We start from the raw sequence: 19,836 nt of genomic DNA, 5'->3' as shown, positions 1-19,836 counted from the left end.
TTCACTGTTTGAGGTGGGAACTCGGCAGGGCAGTTCTCTAGAGAACAGTGGATATTCACTGTTTGAGGTGGGAACTCGGTGGGGCAGTTCTATAGAGAAAAGTGGATATTCACTGTTTGAGGTGGGAACTCGGCAGGGCAGTTCTTTGTAGAAAAGTGGGTTCACTGTTTGAGGTGGGAACTCGGCAGGGCAGTTCTCTAGAGAAAAGTGGATATTCACTGTTTGAGGTGGGAACTCGGCAGGCAATTCTATAGGGAAAAGTAGATTGTCTTTGTTTCTGGTCAAAACCCTTTATTCAGTGATGGAAGAACTGCTGAGTTCCTCCAGCTCTTCGTGTGTTGCTCAAGTCTTCAACTATGCTCCAGATCCAAATGTCTAGGAAAGCTATTTAAAATCAAGGAGGTTTTAAGACATAACCAGAGTAACCAATGGCAGTCTTTTGCTCTCAGCTAATAGACATGGCTCAGAAGATTGGAGCAGCACTTCAGGTGGGGGAGAATCTTGTCTGGACTAAACCAAGTAAGGACACCAAGTCAAAACACCGTGCGGCACCATCTGGCAGCAAAGTGACCTCTAACCAACAACCCCTGGGTTCTAACCAAGCCTTGGGGCAGGCTATGTCGTCAGCTGCAGGCTATAGCAAAACCATTCAGCTCTCTGCTGGTAAGGAACAGATCTGTTAATTCAACTCTCAGCTTTGTTTCTATTAAAGAATGTCTTTCCTCTTTATTACTCTTAGTTCTGGTAACACAAGCTAGTAAGAGAAGTTTCTTGAGTGTAGTTGCCTGTATTTGCAGATCGATGTGTATCAGTAGTAAGGCACCAGCCACTTAGCCCTTCAAGCCTGCTGCATTGTTCAGTTGAAGGGCTAAGTGGCTGGTGCCTTACTATTGATACACAAATGATCATTCTAACTGAATGGTGGAGCAGCCCAATTTCACAATGAGATCTGGCTGATCACTGCCATGGTGAAGAACCCTCTGCCCCACTGTGCCTGGTGTATATTTTTAAATCCCTTCAGACTGGATGGCATTCAACCTTTGCAGTCTTCACAGCTCCTCAGAATCAACCCCATTCCTATAATTTCCCCTTAAGTACCCTAATTCTATTCCCACTGCCCCTACAGGAGGGACATTCCAGATTACAAGTGCCGTGATTCTGTTCCTACTACCCCTGTTCTTTATATATCATATTCTTTCAGGTGTTTTAAAAACCTCCCAGTTTCTTAATTCAGCTGTTCCATCTCAGTCAGAAGTGAGCAGATAATCAGGTTGTCTCCTCTAACATATTCCTAAAACCACAGGGACAGCGTGCTCTCTACTTTGGTTTTAATTCCTCCTTATAATGTGATTGCCAAAACCACATGCAGTTCTCTTCCTACAGCCTTCTCAATGTTTGGTTAGACTCGTAAATACAGTTATAGAATATTAAATTTAAAACTGATGTTGGTGTTTTCATCCATCAGATTCCCTTGAATCCTTCATGATCTCTCTGTTCATGTTTAGTTTTTAAAAGGTGTCTTTTAAGTGTATACTCACTTCTGTTACTTATGATTTGCTTGTTTTGTATGCTGTTCACATTAACTTTTGTTCATGAACTTTTATCATGCATTTTACACAGTTTCAAACCTGTTTCTTCTCATCAGTCAGTGTTTCTGTGAAGCTGTGTTTGATTAACCTTCAGAAAGCCACCAGGACTACACTGAACACAGGCCTTGAGCAGCTCTGACTGCACTCACCATCAACTAACTGCTGATGTCTTCTCTCTGCAGATGGCTGCCTGACGCGTATACAGAAACCTCCCTCGTTACCCCTGGAACCAGAATCAGGTGCTGAAGATTTGAGCAGAAAGCAAAGCCCAAGATAGCTTGTGTTAGCTTCCTGATCCTTAGAATAGGCAATTAATTACAGCACCATAATGTAATAGCGTCCTGTGCTATTACGTTACATTATTGCAGTGTCTCTATTATCTACAGATTTCAAACATTAGTTTGGTTTTCTACTTTCCATGTGTAAAGTTTCAGCCCCACACCAGCTGTCGCAGCTGGGATTGTACTCCCCTTCTCCAGATCGATGCCACCAGTCTGAGAAGTTGGTGGGAAACTCACTCTGCACGGATCTAGGAGGCTGTTCTGGAACCTAAAGATACACAGGCTGCTCAGAACTTTGCTTTGGTCTGTTATAGGAACCGAGGGTTTGCTCCTCACACCTAACCCTGGCATTCTCTCTGCATCACTTGTTCTTATAAACAGTTAGTAGTCAACAGATTAAACATTACTCAGCGTTCAGCAATTGGGCAGTCTGCTGACTCCGGTGGAGCTGTTCTTGTGGCAGTCTAGTATGAACAAACCATTCTGAGTGGTTCTTAGAAAGGATGGTGAGGTAGTTCATTGTTTAGCCCTGGCAATGGTTACTTGGGAAAGACATCAGAACTTGGGCAAGCCCTGGTAGAGATCAGAAAAACTGCAGGGTCAGGGATGGCTGTGCAGTGTGTAGTCAAATGCTTTTGTTAAATTTTGTTAAATTTGTTAAACATTGAAGTAGACCATTCGCTTGTTGTGCATCTCATAACATCTCAGCAAACAGAACATTGGCACAGCTATTCCATTATAAGACCTTAAGACATAGGAGCAGAATTAGGCCATTCAGCCCATCAAGTCTGCTCCACCATTACAGAATTATTGGCTGATTTATTATCCTTCTTAGCACTATTCTCCTTCCTTATCCCCATCCCCTTTGATGCTCTGATTTAGCTAAAAATTTATCAAACTCTGCCTTAAATGTACTCCATGTCTTGACCTACACAGCCACCTGTGGCAAAGAATTCCACAGATTCACTACCCTCTTATGGAAGAAATTCCTCATCTCTGTTCTAAATGGATGTGTCCTTCAATTCTGAGGCTGTACCCTCTGATCCTAGAGTCCCTACTATAGAAAATATCCTCTTTACCTCCATTCTATCCAGATCTTTTCAATATTTGCTATGTTTCCATGAGATTCTCCCTTCATTTTTCTAAATTCCATTGTGTACAGGCCAAAGCCACTAAACACTCCTCATATGTCAATCCTTTCATTACTGGGATCATTCTGGTGAACCTCCATTGGACTCTGTCCAATGCCAGCACATTCTTTCTTAGATAAGGGGCCCAAAACTGCTTTCTATACTCCAAGTGCAGTCTGACCTATAAATCCTCAGCATCACATCCTTGCTTTTGTATTCTAGTCCTCAGAAAATGAATGCTCACATTGTATTTGCCTTCCGCACCATCACCAACTCAACCTTCAAGTTAATCTTTAGGAAATCCTGCGCAAGGATTCCCAAGACTTTTTGAACTCTGATTTTTGAACTTTCTCCCCTTTACAAATTAATCTACAACTTTATTATTTTGCCAAAGTGCATGACTATGTACCTCTATATTATTATACTGCACCTTCCACTTCTTTGCCCATTCCTCCAATCTTTCTAAGCCCTCTGCAGACACCATTTCCTCAACACTACCTGTTCTTTGACTTGTCCTTGTATCATCTGCAAACATGGCCACAAAGCTATCAATACTTTTGTCCAAATCATTGAAATACAACGTGAAGAGAAGCAGCCCCAACACCGACTCCTGCTGCACATCACTGGTCACCAACAGCCAACCAGAAAAGGCCCCCTTTATTCCCAAGGTTTGCCTCCTGCTAGTCAGCCAATCGTCTATCCATTCTAGTACCTTACCTGTCATACCATGGGCTCTTATTTTGTTAAGAGGCATCATATACAGCACTTGGTCAAAGGCCTTCTTAAAATCCAAGTGTGCAACGTCCGGTGACTCTCTTTGGTCTGTCCTGCTTGTTATTTCCTGAAAGAATTCCAACAGATTTATCAGGCAAGATTTCCCCTTTAGAAAGCCATGCTGTCTTTGACCTATTTTATCATGTGCTTCCAAGTACTCTGAAGCCAAATTGAACCCAATGTCTTCCCAGCCACTGAGGTCAGACCAACTGGCCTATAATTCCCTTTTTTCTGCCTCCCCTCCTTTTCTTGAAGAGTGGAGTGACACTTGCAATTTTCCAATCCTCAGAAATCATTCCAGCGTGTAGTGATTGTTGAAAAATCATTACTAATGCCTCCACAATCTCTTCAACTATGTCTATCACAATCCTGAGGTGTAGTCCATCTAGTCCAGGTGACTTATCTACCTTCAGACTTTTCAGCTTCCCAAGCACCTTCTCCTTAGTAATCGCAATGACACTTACTTCTGCCCAATACCCTTGCATTTCTGGCATTCTGCTAGTATCTTCCACAGTAAAGACAGACGCAAAATACTTATTTTGTTCATCACCATTTCTTTGCCCCCATTACAACATATCCAGCATCATTTTCCTGCAGTCTAATATCCACTCATCTTTTTTTCACTCCTTATGTATTTGAAAAAAACTTTCTGCATGCTTTCTGATGGTTTTTAAAAGCTTCCCAATCCCCTACCTTTCCACTAATTTTTACCCTATTATATATCCTCTTTTGCTCTTATGCGGTCTTTGACTACCCTTGGCAGCCATGGTTACCTCATCTTCCCTTTAGAATATTTCTTCATCTTTGTGATGTATCTTTCTTGTGCCTTCTGAATTTCTTCCCCTAATACCAGAGGGCTTGCATTGAAGTTGGGGAGGGGGGGATGGAAGGTTCAGGGGGATGTGAGGGCTAAGTATTTTTTACTCCAGAGTCGTGGATGCCTGGAATGTGCCTCATGGTATGATGGTAGAGGCAAATACATTGTTTTGAGGCTTTTAAATTATGTATGTATAGGCACATGGATGTAAGGAAGATGGAGGAACATGAACATGGTGTAGGTAGGAGGGATTAATGTTTGGGTGTTTTTGATTTGCATTTTAGCTGGTTAGGCACAACATTGTGGGCCAAATGCCCTATTCCTGTTCTATATACTGCATGCATTCAAATATAACCTTTTAAAAATAACACATTATACACAGATAAGACCTTCCATTGGCTCCAGAGGTTGCTATAAGAGATAGCATTGGCTAAGTTGCAGTGCAATTGCTAACATGTCAGGAATATTGTATTTGTACAACTTTAATTTCAATGCTTTGAAAGGACAATTGTCAGGAAAGTTGTCATTTTCTCTTGGAGGATTGTCATACCTGTGGTGGTGCACTTCTGCAGCTTGAAAGGCAATCCCTGAGATCAAGCACTGGAAAGCTCGGTCCTGATGAAGGGTCTCGGCCCAAAACATTGACAGTGCTTCTCCTTATAGATGCTGCCTGGTAATCCCTGAGACCAAGCACTGGAAAGCTCCACTTAGTCCCAAGTGTTCCTTCCTCTCAGTCCTTCAACTGTCCTTAATTATCCCGTTCCCTTGTGAATTCGATATATGCCACAACTGTTTGGAACTAAAGATCAGTGAACTACACACACACACACACACCCTATTTGCTTGCAGCATTTACCCGAGTCGGTGGAAGTGATCCTTTTAATAATCATAAAATGATGGCTTTGTGGCAAAGTTGGCAGTGATACAAAGATAGGCGGAGGGGTAGGTAATGCAATGAGATTGCAGCAGGACTTAGACAAATTGGAAGAATGGGCAAAAAAGTGGCAGATAGAATACAGTGTTGGGAAATGTATGATAATGCATTTTGGTAAAAGGAACAAAGGTGCAGACTATTATCTAAATGGGGGGAAGTTTCAAACATCAGAGGTGCAAAGGGGCTTGGAAGTCCCCAGAAGGTTAATTCACAGGTTGAGTCTGTGGTAAAGAAGACAAATGTAATGTTAACATTTATTTTAAGGGGAATAAAATATAAAAACAAGGAGATAATGCTGAAGCTTTATAAGACATTAATCAGGAGTATTGTCAATGGTTTTTCGCCCCTTAGTTCAGAAAGGATGTATCATCATTGGAGAGGAAGTCTAGAGGAGGTTCACAAGGATAATTCTGATTCTGAAGGAGTTAACATGTGAGGAGTGCTTGGCAGCTTTAGGCCTGTACGCACTGGAATTTAGAAGAATGGGGGGGGGGGTGGTATCTCATTGAAACCTACCAAAAATTGAAAGGACTAGATAAGGTGGATGTGGAGAGGATGTTTCCCCTGGTGGGGGTATCCAGAACTAGAGGGCACAGCCTCAAAATTGAGGGGCAACCTGTTGGAACAGAAGTATGGAAGAATTTTTATAGTGGTGGATCTGTGGATTGCTCTGCTGCAGACCGTGGTGGAGGCCAAGTCCGTGGCTATGTTCAAAGTGGAAGTTGATAGTTTCCTGATTGGTCAGGGCATCAAAGGATATGGTGAGAGGGCAGGTGTATGGAGTTGAATGGGATCCAGGATCAGCCATGATGGAATGGTGGAGTAGGGACTCGATGGGCTGAATAGCCTAATTCTACTCCTATGTCTTAAGGTCTAATTCTCAGTTTATTTTATTACCCCCCTTTTGGCCTGGCTGTCATCCTTCATTTTTCTGTGTAGTTAAAGCTTTGGCATTATTTTGCAACTGTGGCACAAATGTTAGTTTGCCAGGGACTGGTGATGCTGGAATGTGGAACCACAACCTGTTGGAAGAACTCAGTGGGTGGAACAATGAAAGGAATTGTCAAGGTTTCCTTTCCTCCCACAGCTGCTGCTCGTCCCACTGTGTTTTTTCAGCAGATTGTGTGTTGCAGTGATTTGTGTAGGTTTAAATAAGTCTGGCATTTAGAGTTAAATGCATCTATCTGTGAGAAAAATTGCCTTATGTGTTATTAAAAAGTTTCTAATTCTAGGGCAGATGTACAGCAGTTGTTTAAACTGTGTTTTTGGCCAGTGCATATTGGAGAAAGAGGTTTTGGAGAAAATTCCAGACTTTAGGCTGTCACAACAGAAATCATGGCTGCATGGTTGGGATGTGGAAGAGACAAGAACCATTGTCTGAAGAAAGGAAATTGAGAGATTTTAACATGAAGAAAATAAATTCTCAGGAGAAGTAGTGGGCCCTATGTAAAAATTCCCATGAAGCCTGGCTCTCTGGTCTTCTAATTTGTATTTTCTGTCAGCAGAGGTCCATGCCTGAGAAATGTTTCTGGAGGTGATGGTACTGTCTGAGTTTCATCATTTCCACTGCCAGCTTTGCAAGAAACCCTGGGCATGACCCTATGACCTCACCTTGCAAAAGAATAACTAGGCTTCTGATTCTAGTTATTTCCAATATTTTCTTTCCCAGTAAATATTTCAGATATCCATTGTCATTTTCAAAAGTTGCAATATTGTAGCCCAGCATTTATTTAAGTTCTAACTGAGGGAGATGTGAATGTGTTATTATGAAACAAGAGAGGTGTTGAAAATATTTGCAAGGATTTTAATGCGTACAAGTATTTCAATAAATATTTCCTAAATTAAATATGTGGTTTCTATAGAGTTCTCAAAATGTTATGAATCCGCCCTTCCCCTGAGCAACCAGTCTGGTATTATTCCCAGGAGTGGGAATCTTGCAGTCTGCAGCAACCCTTACAGTAATGGATTTCAGACAGGCTGCATTAATACATATAATCTTTGCAGTTTATTATACTAGATGTTTGCACAGTCTGTACAGGGTCTGTGATCTGTCCCTCTACGTATAGGACTGAATGTTAAACCCTACATCCTGCCAGTTGTACAAATATGCTGAAGTTGGACAGGGTTGAATATGCACAGAGTTGAGACTGAATTATTGGCCCTGTCTTGCTGTGCAGAAACAGTGGGGCTGAAATAACTTGTAGCACTTGGCTGCAATTTTTACACAAGACAGGTAACCTGGCTGAGCCACTGATGTGTGTTGAATTGATTGCCCAAGGTCTCTCTGTACCAAGCTGGATATGTTCGGGTGTTTCCTGACAAAATCAATCTGACAGCTCAGTGGATCATTACAACACATTGTACATGTCATTGAGTATATTTAAAGCAGAAATTGATATGTTCTTAATTAGTCAGGGTTGAGAGGGATAATAAATCAGCCATGATGGAATGGCGGAGCAGACTTGATGGGCCAAATAGCCTAATTCTGCTCCTATGTCTTGTGAACAAACCAAAATAATCAGAAGCAGGAATGGAACAACCAACTTCTCAACTCCACACTCTCTGGAACTTTTCTCCTTCTTGCTTATCAATTGTCCATCTAATATTGCCTTAAAATGGTCCAGTCTCTCCTTTATTTCATCCTTTTAGATAAGGGTATTAATCTTAGCTGAGATAACATTCCAGGAGCAGCACCAGGCCAAGCTGAGCAAACTGCAACACTAGATTACACACCCATAACAAAGCCATATGACCCCACGACAGCACATCAGATCACAGCCTGTACTGGAGCTTGAGGAGCTACAGTCTACTATCATCAAGTGCACCCTGGCATTAATGATGACAGACCCAGCACGAGGTTAATGATGAACACTCAACCTAATTTGATCTGTTCAAGAATCATTTGATGGCAAGAAACAGCTGATGATCTGGTTACAGCATTGAAGACCTACCATGGCCAAAGACGAGCCATCCCAACCAATTAATGCACCATCTGGACTGTCTCATACTGACAACATGGAGGATTATCCAGGTCATTTCTATCCACATATTTGATAAGACAAATCCAGTGTAGCTCATTTCTGTCTCATCACTCCATTCCTGATTTTCAGCAGATTGATGGAAGATATTGATGACAATTCAACAAGTGGCACTTACTGACCAGATCCAAGCCTGGTGTCACTAACACCTCAGCACAGCCTTGGTCCAGACAGCTGATTTGGGAGTGACTGCAACAAAAATCAAGCTAGCATTTGATGCAGGAACTCGGGGGGTAACCGGTGTCAGTGAAAAGCATGTGTGAAGCTCCGTTCTGCTGGCAATATTCCTTGCCCTAAACTGGGTTGTAGGTGATCATCCCAGCACCATGACATCACTGCAGGAGTTTCTTCAACGGCCCTCCCATTAATGAACGTTCTGATGGAGAGGTGTTGGGATGGCTTGTCTCTGGCTGTGGTGTCTAACCAGATTATTAGCTGTTTGTTGTGATCACACTGTTCAGTGATGACCACAGGAATTTCAATTCCAATTACAACTCCCCAGAAAGCAAGTGATCTAAATACTATTCCAGGCTAGTTAGTGAAAAGTAGTATGTACCCCACACAAATTGAGAGTCTAATCACCTGTTCTTTGAATTTATCACATCATTTTCACTCATCATTAATGTTCGTGGGACATTGATCAGAAGCTCAAATGGTTGGGGGCTGGATATCCTGTCACAAGTGACTTGCCTCCCCAAAGCCTTTTGTCCACCTACAGGGGGAAAAATCAGAATGTGACAGAAACTTGCCTAGATGAGGGGAGCTGCAAGAAATTCTAGCAAGCTCACACTAGTCCATGATAAAGTTACCTGTTTGTCACTCTTAAGCATTCACTCCCTCCACCATCAAGCTGACAAAAGCAGCATCTTGATCCCACATTTACACACCATGCTTGTCCGTCTGTGTTGTTATGAACTTACAACGTGAGTCTTCTACACCAAGGTCATTACAGAGAAAACTTCACTGACCCTTTTCCCTGTAGAGATGCTGCCTGTACTTCCATAACCACCATTTAGTTTTCGTTGACATCTCTAGCTAGACTACTAGGTTGGCATAGACCAGTGTGGCCAAAAGGGCCTGTTTCCATGCTGAATAGCTCTATGCGGTAATTTGTGATTCAAAGGTTTAAGTCCAGGATTGACATTTTTCTTTCTGCTGACTTTAAGTGGTCAATGAATAGAGTTAAAGACATCTTAATTGACTTCTTGACACGAGCCTCCAGCACAAAGCTTGCAAAGAGTTTTTCTGTGCACCACTGACCTGTCTCTAATTGGGCAAATTTCCACAGATCCACAAGAAGTGACTCACCTCTTAATTCCACAATCGCACTTAAAGTGCTGGCAAATCTTCCCCTTCTGTAGACCAAATCCGCATTCCTGGCGGTGCACTTTCTTGCAAGCAAGCACTGCCTAGAGGTTAGGATTACCTTTTCTCCGAGAGTGACTTAATGAGCAGAAACCATTGAACCTGGTCACCCCTCAAGCTTGGAACCAGGTTAATCTTAGTACAGTAATCCATCAATACACTGGCTTCTGTGTTGATTTCACCGTTACTGGCAGTGTAGACTGTGAATAAATATCTCCATTCACACTTCCTCCTATTGGTTGAATACAAAATGTATTGGAATTCCAATATTACATTAGAACATGAAGTTTAAAAAAGCCACCGAAAATGCTACTAGCAAAGTTCTTTGTACATAAAACTACAGTAGTCTGCATCATTTCTACAATCGTGATTAATAAACAATCTGCACCTTCCGCGACCTTGGAAAACAGAAAGCTGCGTTAGCTAATGAGGACACTACAGATACAACAGAGGATTCCAAATTTTGAACACAGGCCAGAAAGAAAGGATTCTTTGTAAATAAAGATGGAAAAAGTGCAAAACAGATCTTACTGCCTACAACAGGAGGATGTTTTCTAAATCTTCACAATAGCTTCGTTCAGTTATATTCATTACAATAAATTTCCTTAAACAGTTATATTAACATTCATGGAGATGTACATAGGAAGCAATATTCACAAACAAAGTAAAACCATGACTGTAGGAGCAATTACAACAATGTGATGGGGAGGGTGGGTCAGGCTAAATGAGATGATAGGAACTGCCTGTAATTGAATTCAGTACATGATTTGATATGTAATCTGATCAGAACCCAATTGATGGGATTGATTTGGGAGCCATATTATTGGGACCAATTCAGCTAGGTCTCCTTGGGGTACAGTAAATTCACCTATTTACTGAATTCAGTACAGCTTTAGTAACTGGAGCCTACCCACTCAACACAGTTACTGAGGGCTGGAAAATTACTGAGGGTATAATGATCGTGTTAAATGCTGGCTATATAATCAAAACTCATCGATAGGGTTTAATAAAGATCGTGCAACCAGAACCCATTGGTAGGGTTGAATTATTTTTTTTCCTTATGGCTAAATGATTTTCCAGTAGAATACATAAAGACAGTCTTCATATAAAATGTCAATCGCTGCACACATTTATTTAAACTAATGTGCTTTGAGTCTTGCCAAGCCTCTTTGTGAGTTCTTTGTGGATAGATCTTGCTGGTTCCATTTTACTAATTGTGCTTTAATCAGCTAACTTGCCAAGTCCAGCAGGAGTTGCTAAAAGATCACAGTGATGAGTGCGGACAACTTGGCAGTTTTGTCAGAAGGTTGCAGAGTCTGGATGCCTTGGCACTGTGTGATGCGGAGGAAGCAAGAAATGGCCATGTTATTAATCAATGCCTCTCATCATTGGATGGTGAGGCAGTCAAATGTCACATCTGGATACCAAAGTAACAATTCAACATTCTCTTTATAACACCAAAAACGTAAACACGCAGTAAATAGACGATATTGAATGTCGAACACTATATCGGTATCTCCAGTACATTTCCAAACCAGCAGCAGTCTGTCAGAGCTGAGGGTCATCAGATTCCGACGCCTTGACTGCATTAACATAATATCCACAAGGCTGCATCAACTGGACTGAAATTGTGACAAAGGCATGTTCCACGAGACTGAACACATCACATTATGTTGTAGTCGACCCTCTGGGTGTCTTCTGTACTTGTGCAGACCTGCTCTGGTTTCAGTTTGAGTAATTGTTGATACTTTGATCTATGCTGTGGTGATAACATTGAGATCCTTCATCAACCCTGTGAGGTGTGCCATCTCTTCAGTTAGTTCATCTGAGCCATAATTCTGCTAAAAGATACCAAAGGTTATTGGCTTGCCAAAATAAAATTTAGCACACAACAAACCTTTACTTGAGGGCTCTTGGCTGACCTCCCATTGGTGTGAGGATTTCTTACTTGGTGAACCCTCATTTCTGCAAGTGGTGGCAATTTCGGAATGATCTTGTAGCACAGTTAAGAGATTGGCAAGTATGATATTATGGGCATCACTGAGCTTTGGCTGAGAAAAGATCTTAATTGTGAGCTTAACGTCCAAGCATGCACATTGTATAGAAAGGACAGGCACATTGGCAGCAGGGTGGCTCTTTAGTAAAAAAAAATTGAATCAAATCCTTAGAAAGAGGTGACATAAGATTGGAAGATGTAGAATCCTTGTGAGTAGTATTGAGAAACTGCAAGGGTAAAAAGAGCATGGGGAATTCCGGTATGCAGGAAGATTGGGAAAATCAGGCTGGTACTGGATCCCAAGAAGTGGAATTGGTAAACTGCCTATGAGACGGCCTTTTAGAGCAGCTTGTGATTGAGCACACGACAGAATCAACTATTCTGGATTGGGTGTTGCATAATGAACCAGATTACATCAGGGAGCTTAAGGAAAAGGAACCCTTAGGAAGCCATGATCATAATATGATAGATTCACCTTGCAGTTTGAGAGGGAGAGGCTAAAGTCAGATTATAGTGGAGTAAAGAGAATTACAGAGGCATGAGAGAAGAGCTGGAAAATGTTGATTGGAAGTGCTCTCTAGTAGGGATGACAGCAGAACAGCAATGGCCAGAGTTTCTGACAGCAATTCGGAAGGCACAGGAAAGATGGATCCCAAAGATGAAGAAGTATGCTAAAGGGAGGCAATATAGACCATAAGACATAGAAGCAAAATTAAGCCATTTGGCCCATCAGGGCTGATCCACCATTCCATCATGGCTGATTTATTATCCCTCTCAACCCTATTCTCCTGCCTTCTTGTAATCTTTGATCAAGAATGTATTAACCTCTGCCTTAAATATACCCAATGACTTGGCCTGTCAGGTTGTCTGGGGCCACAGATTCGCCACACTTTGACTAAGGAATATTTTCCTCATCACTCACAAAATGCTGGTGGAACACAGCAGGCCAGGCAGCATCTATAGGAAGAAGTACAGACAACAAATTTCCCCCTCCCCCTCCCACTTTCAAATCTCTTACTATCTTTTCTTTCAGTTAGTCCTGACGAAGGGTCTCAGCCCGAAATGCTCCTCATATGTTAACCATTTTTACATCCTTGGGATCATTCTCACGAAACTTCTCTCAACCCTCAGAAATCAGCCATGATGGAATGAATGGTGGAGCACACTCAATGGGCTGAATGGATTAATTCTGCTCCTATGTCTTATGGTCTTAGGATTGTCTGATCTCCTCACTCTTACACCTTGTCGGGATTCTGTAAAAGGGCTCAACAGAAGTTAAGGTTTAACTCAGCAGCTGCATGTTGGTTGGAGGTCCCAACAGCATATGCCAATGGTCAAGTCGGAAGGAATAGCATCCCCAGGTCTACTGAACCTGGGCGGGGGTGGGGTGGATGGAGATTACATGACTGGCCTATATAGTGGTATGAGTGAAGGTGACTCAGAGCTGGTGTGAGAGACTGTTTCCTCTAGAGAAAGATTAGCCATTGTTGAATGGTACATTAGCCTCAGGAGGACAAATGGTACCAATGTTTAGAGAGTCAAGAAAACGAGAGCACATTCTCAGGATGAGGGGTTGATCACAGGGGAAAAAGTTTAACCGTGGACATGGGAATAAGCGGATCTGAGGAGAAAGGGTTGACCATTAGTGTATAAATTTAATTATGGACATGTGGACAGGGAGGTCTAAGGAGAAAGTCAAGAAAAGAAGGAAAATTATGTAAAGCTTTGGAAGTAGGGATCAAACAAAGCACATGTGTATAAAGAAGCCAGAAAAGAACTAAAGAATGGAATTAGGAAAGCGGGAGGTGCCAGGAAAAGTCCTTGGCATTTAGGATTCCCAAGGCATTCTATGATACATCAAGAGCAAGAGAATAACTAGGGAGAGGTTGGGATCACTCAAAGATAAAAGGGGCAATATTTGCTTGGATGCAGAAAATGACAGCGAGGTACTTATTGAGTACTTTGCTTCAGTATTTACCAAGGAAAAAGATATGGAGGACCAGGAGATCAGTGCTGTGTATATAAATATGTTAGGGTGTTTAGAGGTCAAAGAGGAGAAAGTGTTGGGCCTCCAAATGAGTATTAAGGTGGATAAATCCCCAGAGCCTGATGGAATTTACCCAGGTTATTGGAGAAGGCAAGAGATGAGATTGCTGAGCCCTTGACCAGTACATTCATGTCCTCTCTAGCCACAGGCAAGGTCCCAGAGGACTGGCGAGTGGCTGATGTTGTACCTCTATGTAAGAGAACAAGGGAAAATCTTGGGAATATAAACCAGTGAGTCTCATGCAAGTTGAAAAGAAATTGCTGGAGAAAATTCTTAAGTATAGGACATATGAACACTTGAAAACCCATAGCCTAATTAGGGAAAGCCAGCATGTCTGTGCAGGACAGGTTGTCTTACCAATAATTTTTTTTTGACAAGGTGATGAGAGAGATTGATGAGGGTGGGGCAGTGGATGTGGTCCATAGACAGTAAGGTGTTTAACAAAAGTCCCTCATGGGAGGCTAATCCAGACTATTAAGATGCATGGGGTCAACAGCTAATGGCTGTTTGGATTCAGAACTGGCACATAGAAGACAGAGGGTGGTGGTTGAAGGGACCTGTCTGAGCTGAAGGTCTGTAATTAGTGGAGTTCCACAGGGATCTGTGCCAGGACCTCTGCTATTTGTAATGTGTATAAATGACCTGGAGGACAATGTAGATGGGTGGGTTAGTAAATTTGCAGATGATACCAAGATTGATGTAGTTGTGGATAGTGTAGAAGACTGACAAAGAATACAGCATGATATAGATCACTTATGGACTGAGAAATGGCAGATGGAGTTTAACCCAGATAAATGAGGTGTTGCACCTTGGTAGGGCAAGTGCACGGAGACAGTACACTGTTAAGGGCAAGGTCCTCAACAGTGTTACTGAGCAGAGAGATCTTGGATCCAAGTTCACAGCTCCTTGACACTGGCTACACAGGATCAGTTCTGGGGCCTCTACTTTTCGTGATTTTTATTAACGACCTGGATGTAGGGGTGGAAGGGTGGGTTGGCAAGTTTGCAGATGACACAAAGGTTGGTGGTGGTGTGGAAAGTGTAGAGGATTGTCGTAAGATTGCAGAGCGACATTGATAGGTTGCAGAAGTGGACTGAGAAGTGGCAGATGGAGTTCAACCCAGAGAAGTGTGAGGTGGTACACTTTGGAAGGACAAACTCCAAGGCAGAGTACAAAGTAAATGGCAGGATACTTGCAAGTGTGGAGGAGCAGAGGGATCTGGGGATACATGTCCACCGATCCCTAGAAGTTGCCTCACAGGTAGATAGAAAGCTTATGGGGTGTTAGCTTTCATAAGTCGAGGGATAAGAGTTTAAGAGACGCGATGTAATGATGCAGCTCTATAAAACTCTGGTTAGGCCACACTTGGAGTACTGTGTCCAGTTCTGGTCACCTCACTATAGGAAGGATGTGGAAGCATTGGAATGGGTACAGAGGAGATTTTTCAGGGTGCTACCTGGTTTAGATTGTATGAATTATGATCAGAGATTAAGGGAGCTAGGGCTTTACTCTCTGGAGAGAAGGAGGATGAGAGGAGACATGAGAGAGGTATACAAGATATTAAGAGGAATAGATAGAGTGGACAGCCAGCGCCTCTTCCCCAGGGCACCACTGCTCAGTACAAGAGGACATGGCTTTAAGGTAAGGGGTGGAAAGTTCAAGGGGGATATTAGAGGAAGGTTTATTTACTTGGAGAGTGGTTGGTGCGTGGAATGCACTGCCTGAGTCAGTGGTGGAGGCAGATACACTAGTGAAGTTTAAGAGACTACTAGACAGGTATATGGAGGAATTTAAGGTGGAAGGTTATATGGGAGGCAGGGTTTAAGGGTCGGCACAGCATTGTGGGCCGAAGGGCCTGTACTGTGCTGTATTGTTCTATGTTATATAAGGTGGTTAAGACGGCTTATGGAATGCTTGCTTTTATTAGTCAAGGTACTGATTTCAAAAGACGAGGTTATGTTGCAACTTTATAAAACTCTGGTTAGGCCACATCAGGAGTATTGCATACAGTTCTGGTCATTCCACTGTAGGAAGGATTTTGAGGCTTTGGAGAGGGTGCAAATGAGGTTTGTCAGGATGCTGCCTGGTTTCGAGGGCATGTACTATCACGAGAGGCTGGGTAAACTTGGGTTGATTTCTCTGGAGTGCCTTAGTCTGAGGGGAGATCTGACAGAGGTTTACAAGATTTTGAGAGGCATAGATAGAGTGGACAGAGTATCTGTTTCCCAGGGTTGAAATGTTTAATACCAGAGGGCACACACTGAAGGTGAGAAGGGGGGGTGGTGTTTTTAATCAGAGAGAGGTGGATGCCTGGAATGCACTGCCTGGTATGATGGAGGAGGCAAATACATTACAGGCTTTTGAGAGATACTTGGATGGGCACATGGATGTAAAGAAGATAGAAGGATATTGACATGTGTAGGTAGGAGGGATTAGTATTGGGAGTGCTTTTGATTTGCTTTTAGCTTTGAGCACAACATAGAGAGCCGAACGGCCTGTTCCTGGGCTCTACTATTCTATGTTTGTAGGGGATCTGAGGAGAAACGGCTGACCACTGGATAAATTTAATCATGGACATGGGAACATGGAAACCAAAGTAGAAAGTGGAATTGTACTGGTGTAGAGAATGGAGAGTGTTGGAACTGTACGAGTGTACATGACAGACACTGTTGAGATTCAGAGTGGGGAGGAGGGATCCAAATACAGATGGTTAAGGACAGGGAAAAGTAGAGGGAGACACAGTACCCAATGAGAGGGTGTAGAATACAATGAAGGATAAACACAGAGGGTCCAGTAGTGGATATGGGAACCCTGCATCAAACCTACAGCGTCAGAGTCCTCCAGCATTTTAGTGGATTCTGCGACGTCCGGTGCACTGGGCACAGTGACGGCCATTGGGGACCTGCTTCTCCCCAGTGTTCCTATTGATGCTGTCTTCACTGAGTGCACTTGTGGGTTTGTTCCTGCAAATGAAACATCGCCTGTCAGAGCTTTCTGCAGCAGTACCTTAACACCTTCCAACTTTGCACACAGCAAGAGATGCGGGCAGGCGGGAGAGGGAGAGGGTGAGGGAGACACACACACAGAGGGACAGACACTTGAGGAAAAAAAAGCTTGTTCTCAGCCCCTTCATCAGTGCTCAGTGACCGTGCTTGCTCACCTGTCTGGGCCAGTAAGGGTGTACTGGATGAAGCTGCGTCATAGTTGGTGCTGGTAGGAGGAATGGCGATTACTGCAAAACTTTTCAGTGGGTGGGATGGACGCACATGAGCTGTTGGGACACTGCGGTTAGATTCCTCCTCCTGCGACCCTGGCAGATACGATACAGGGGGAACATCTGCCTCCAGGGTCTCTGCAGTGTGGGTCTGCGAGCTTAGTGCTGGTGACATGTCACTGTTGGGTGTATTTCGAACAGATTCTGAAAAGCAAAGTGTCAAAGTGTTAACTCTCCAGGTTTCACCTGACCCTTCTATTATTCCATGTTTAATTGTAGAGGTGAGCTTCCTTCGTCTGAACTTTCCGATGAGTGGGCCATCAGTTTTCCTTTGGCTCAGGTTATTCAGCAACAAGGAACAACACTCATTAGAAAATGGGATGAAACTTCAATCATGTGGCTCTCATTCCTGCTGTCAGTGAAGATCCAGAGAGGAGTATAGAAATGATCACTCCATGGTCTCTCGCAAATCCCACTGGGCACCGCAGCCATAACCCACCCTTGTGCCACAAGGAAGGTCCCACATCATTCCCCAAATACACCTGCTTTTGGAGCACAGTGGGAGAACCTGGACTACACTGGTCTGAGAACAACCAGAACTGCTTCTTCTCAAAGCAACATCCCTCATGGCCAATGCCATACTGCAGCTGCCCTCATTCTACGTCACTGGTGACGTTAAGGTCCGAACCCAAAAATTCTCCCCTCCCCCAAACTTCCCCAAATACCAACTCACCACCTTTTGACAGCATCCTCAATCCTCAAACCACTTCCCTCATGGCTGGTCGCTCCCTGATCTTTGGTCTATTTGTGGCTCCAGCTGTTCCTTCATCCCTGTCCCCACCTTCTCCCAGCCACAGTGTGGGTCCCATTCAAGCCCCAGGCATAAAGCTGCCAATAATGTGTAGTACTAATGACTCAACTTTTCAACTTTTAATGTTTGAACAATCTGTGCTAATGGTCATCCTTGTTATCATTTCCTTTCCCAGAAACATTCCTGTCCCCTGTCCTCTCCCTTTCTGAATTGTCTCCTGTGCCTGAACTCGCTGTCCATTGAATAACTGAACACCATTAGCGAACAGGCAGAATATACCAGCATCGCTATCCCTCCTCTCCTCAAAAACTTCTCAAGCGCAGCAGGGTTTGAGAAGTTTCAAAGTATTCTGATGTCTGAGAGCAGAAATGTTAATCAGGAATCCCTAACCTGAGGAATGAAGCTGGTGTAATGGCTGACAAAACCAGTGCCCTCACATCAAGAGAACAAAGAGCTAGAGGTAGAGGTAGCAGCTAATCTACAACCCTGCGACGAGGCAGGGTGGAGGTCTCACCTGTGGAGTTGGCCCTGTCTAACGAGGAGCCAAGCGGCCGGTTGCTGGTCTGACGGAGGTAACTGCGGGTTGGGGATGACAGCCCTTCACAGTGGTGATGGTGATGAGGGTTGTCGAGTGAATGGATGGGATGGGCACTAATCACAGCTGTGAATGAACACAACACAGAGAGCACTTCATACACAGAAAGGACTACAATGATGCAGAGAAACCCACCCCACTATACACAGACACACAGTCACATTCAGAATCCAGACCAAGTTTACAATTCCAACCCTCCCTAATCAGTACCTGGAGTCCTGCATCCAACCACTCCATCCTGGACTGCATGTTACACAGAGGTCCTGTCTGCTCTCTCTGATGCTCAATAAAAGATCATATGGAACTCGTTCAGAGAATTGTAGGTGACTTCTGGGGATGCCTGCCCAGCTAAAGCTGATTCCTTAACCAAAGCAGATGGTCAGTGTTCATTTCATTGCTTTGTGGATCTTGCAAAGCAAGTTGCTGCCCTATTTCTTAGAATACCTTTAGTTCAAAGTCCCCGTTGGCCAAACAACCTTCTGGGGTATTTTGGGTCACCAAAGTATTGTACAGTAGATCTTCCTAGCCTACTCATTGCACTGGAACATCACTATAATATCCTGGAAGCCGCAGAACGGGTGGATCCTGACATAGGGCACAGAGGGAACATCATCTTCCCCACACTATAAATGTTCCAAAAGCACCTTGCAGTAGATTAAGGCCGATTTCCATTGCTGTCCTAAGAAACAACCAATAGAGTTCTGCCTATTAGCTACAGAACAGCCTTGCTCAGCCCAGCTGAAACTGAGTTTGTTTCAGCTACAGCTTGTTTTTTTTGGAGCCAGATCGAATTCAAGGCACACACATGCACTCACACAGACACACACACGGTGCACATTTCACTCAAGTGCTGACATACACGCAAAGTGTACACACATGGCTGAGATAAAGGCTGCAGCTTACGGGTTGCCAACAAGTGGATTCCAACCCGTGGCTGCTTGTTACGTCATCAAGACCCACATATTTTACCAAAGCAAACTTTGCAATTAGCAGCAAGATAACCTCAGCAAATGAGGTGTATCATCTAGTAATTACAGATATTACACTTCATTTGGTGAGATTGTTCTAAATACTCATTTGTCCCCCTAATAATTTTAATGACAATTAAGTTTGGCTTTTAAATTAAAGCCGCAGATTCTCCAAAACTGTTGAAAATGTCTTAAGTGAATCTGTCAGTGTCTGACATTTTGGTATCAATGATCTCTGTTACGTTTTCATTTGATCAGTTTGGCCGATATTTCTCAG

The 19,836-nt window shown here is 43.2% G+C and overlaps 2 protein-coding genes across 6 annotated transcripts in view; one reads left to right on the top strand and one right to left on the bottom strand.

The window, feature by feature from the left end:
• Positions 1-7,371, top strand: part of bbs4 (Bardet-Biedl syndrome 4) — a 125,000-nt gene extending 117,629 nt beyond the window's left edge. For all 5 annotated transcript variants that reach the window (XM_073024686.1, XM_073024687.1, XM_073024689.1 and 2 more), the window contains exons 16-17: positions 450-663; positions 1,772-7,371. In XM_073024686.1, the coding sequence (XP_072880787.1) occupies positions 450-663; positions 1,772-1,866 (309 nt within the window). In that variant the 3' untranslated portion in view covers positions 1,867-7,371. The remainder of the gene's footprint in view (positions 1-449; positions 664-1,771) is intronic.
• Positions 7,372-10,163: 2,792 nt separating this feature from the next.
• The window catches only part of LOC140714508 (neogenin-like), a 209,133-nt gene continuing 199,460 nt past the window's right edge, over positions 10,164-19,836 (bottom strand). Inside the window, exons 26-29 of the mRNA XM_073025803.1 lie at positions 18,511-18,657; positions 17,132-17,389; positions 16,798-16,934; positions 10,164-11,769 (exon numbers count right to left, since the gene is read on the bottom strand). Coding sequence (XP_072881904.1) covers positions 11,683-11,769; positions 16,798-16,934; positions 17,132-17,389; positions 18,511-18,657 — 629 coding nt within the window. The 3' untranslated portion in view covers positions 10,164-11,682. The remainder of the gene's footprint in view (positions 11,770-16,797; positions 16,935-17,131; positions 17,390-18,510; positions 18,658-19,836) is intronic.

This window comes from Hemitrygon akajei, chromosome 21 (genome assembly GCF_048418815.1).
Source record: "Hemitrygon akajei chromosome 21, sHemAka1.3, whole genome shotgun sequence".
Taxonomy (NCBI): domain Eukaryota; kingdom Metazoa; phylum Chordata; class Chondrichthyes; order Myliobatiformes; family Dasyatidae; genus Hemitrygon; species Hemitrygon akajei.
The sequence above is the reverse complement of the archived record's forward strand: the minus strand, read 5'-3'. Positions and strand labels throughout refer to the sequence as shown.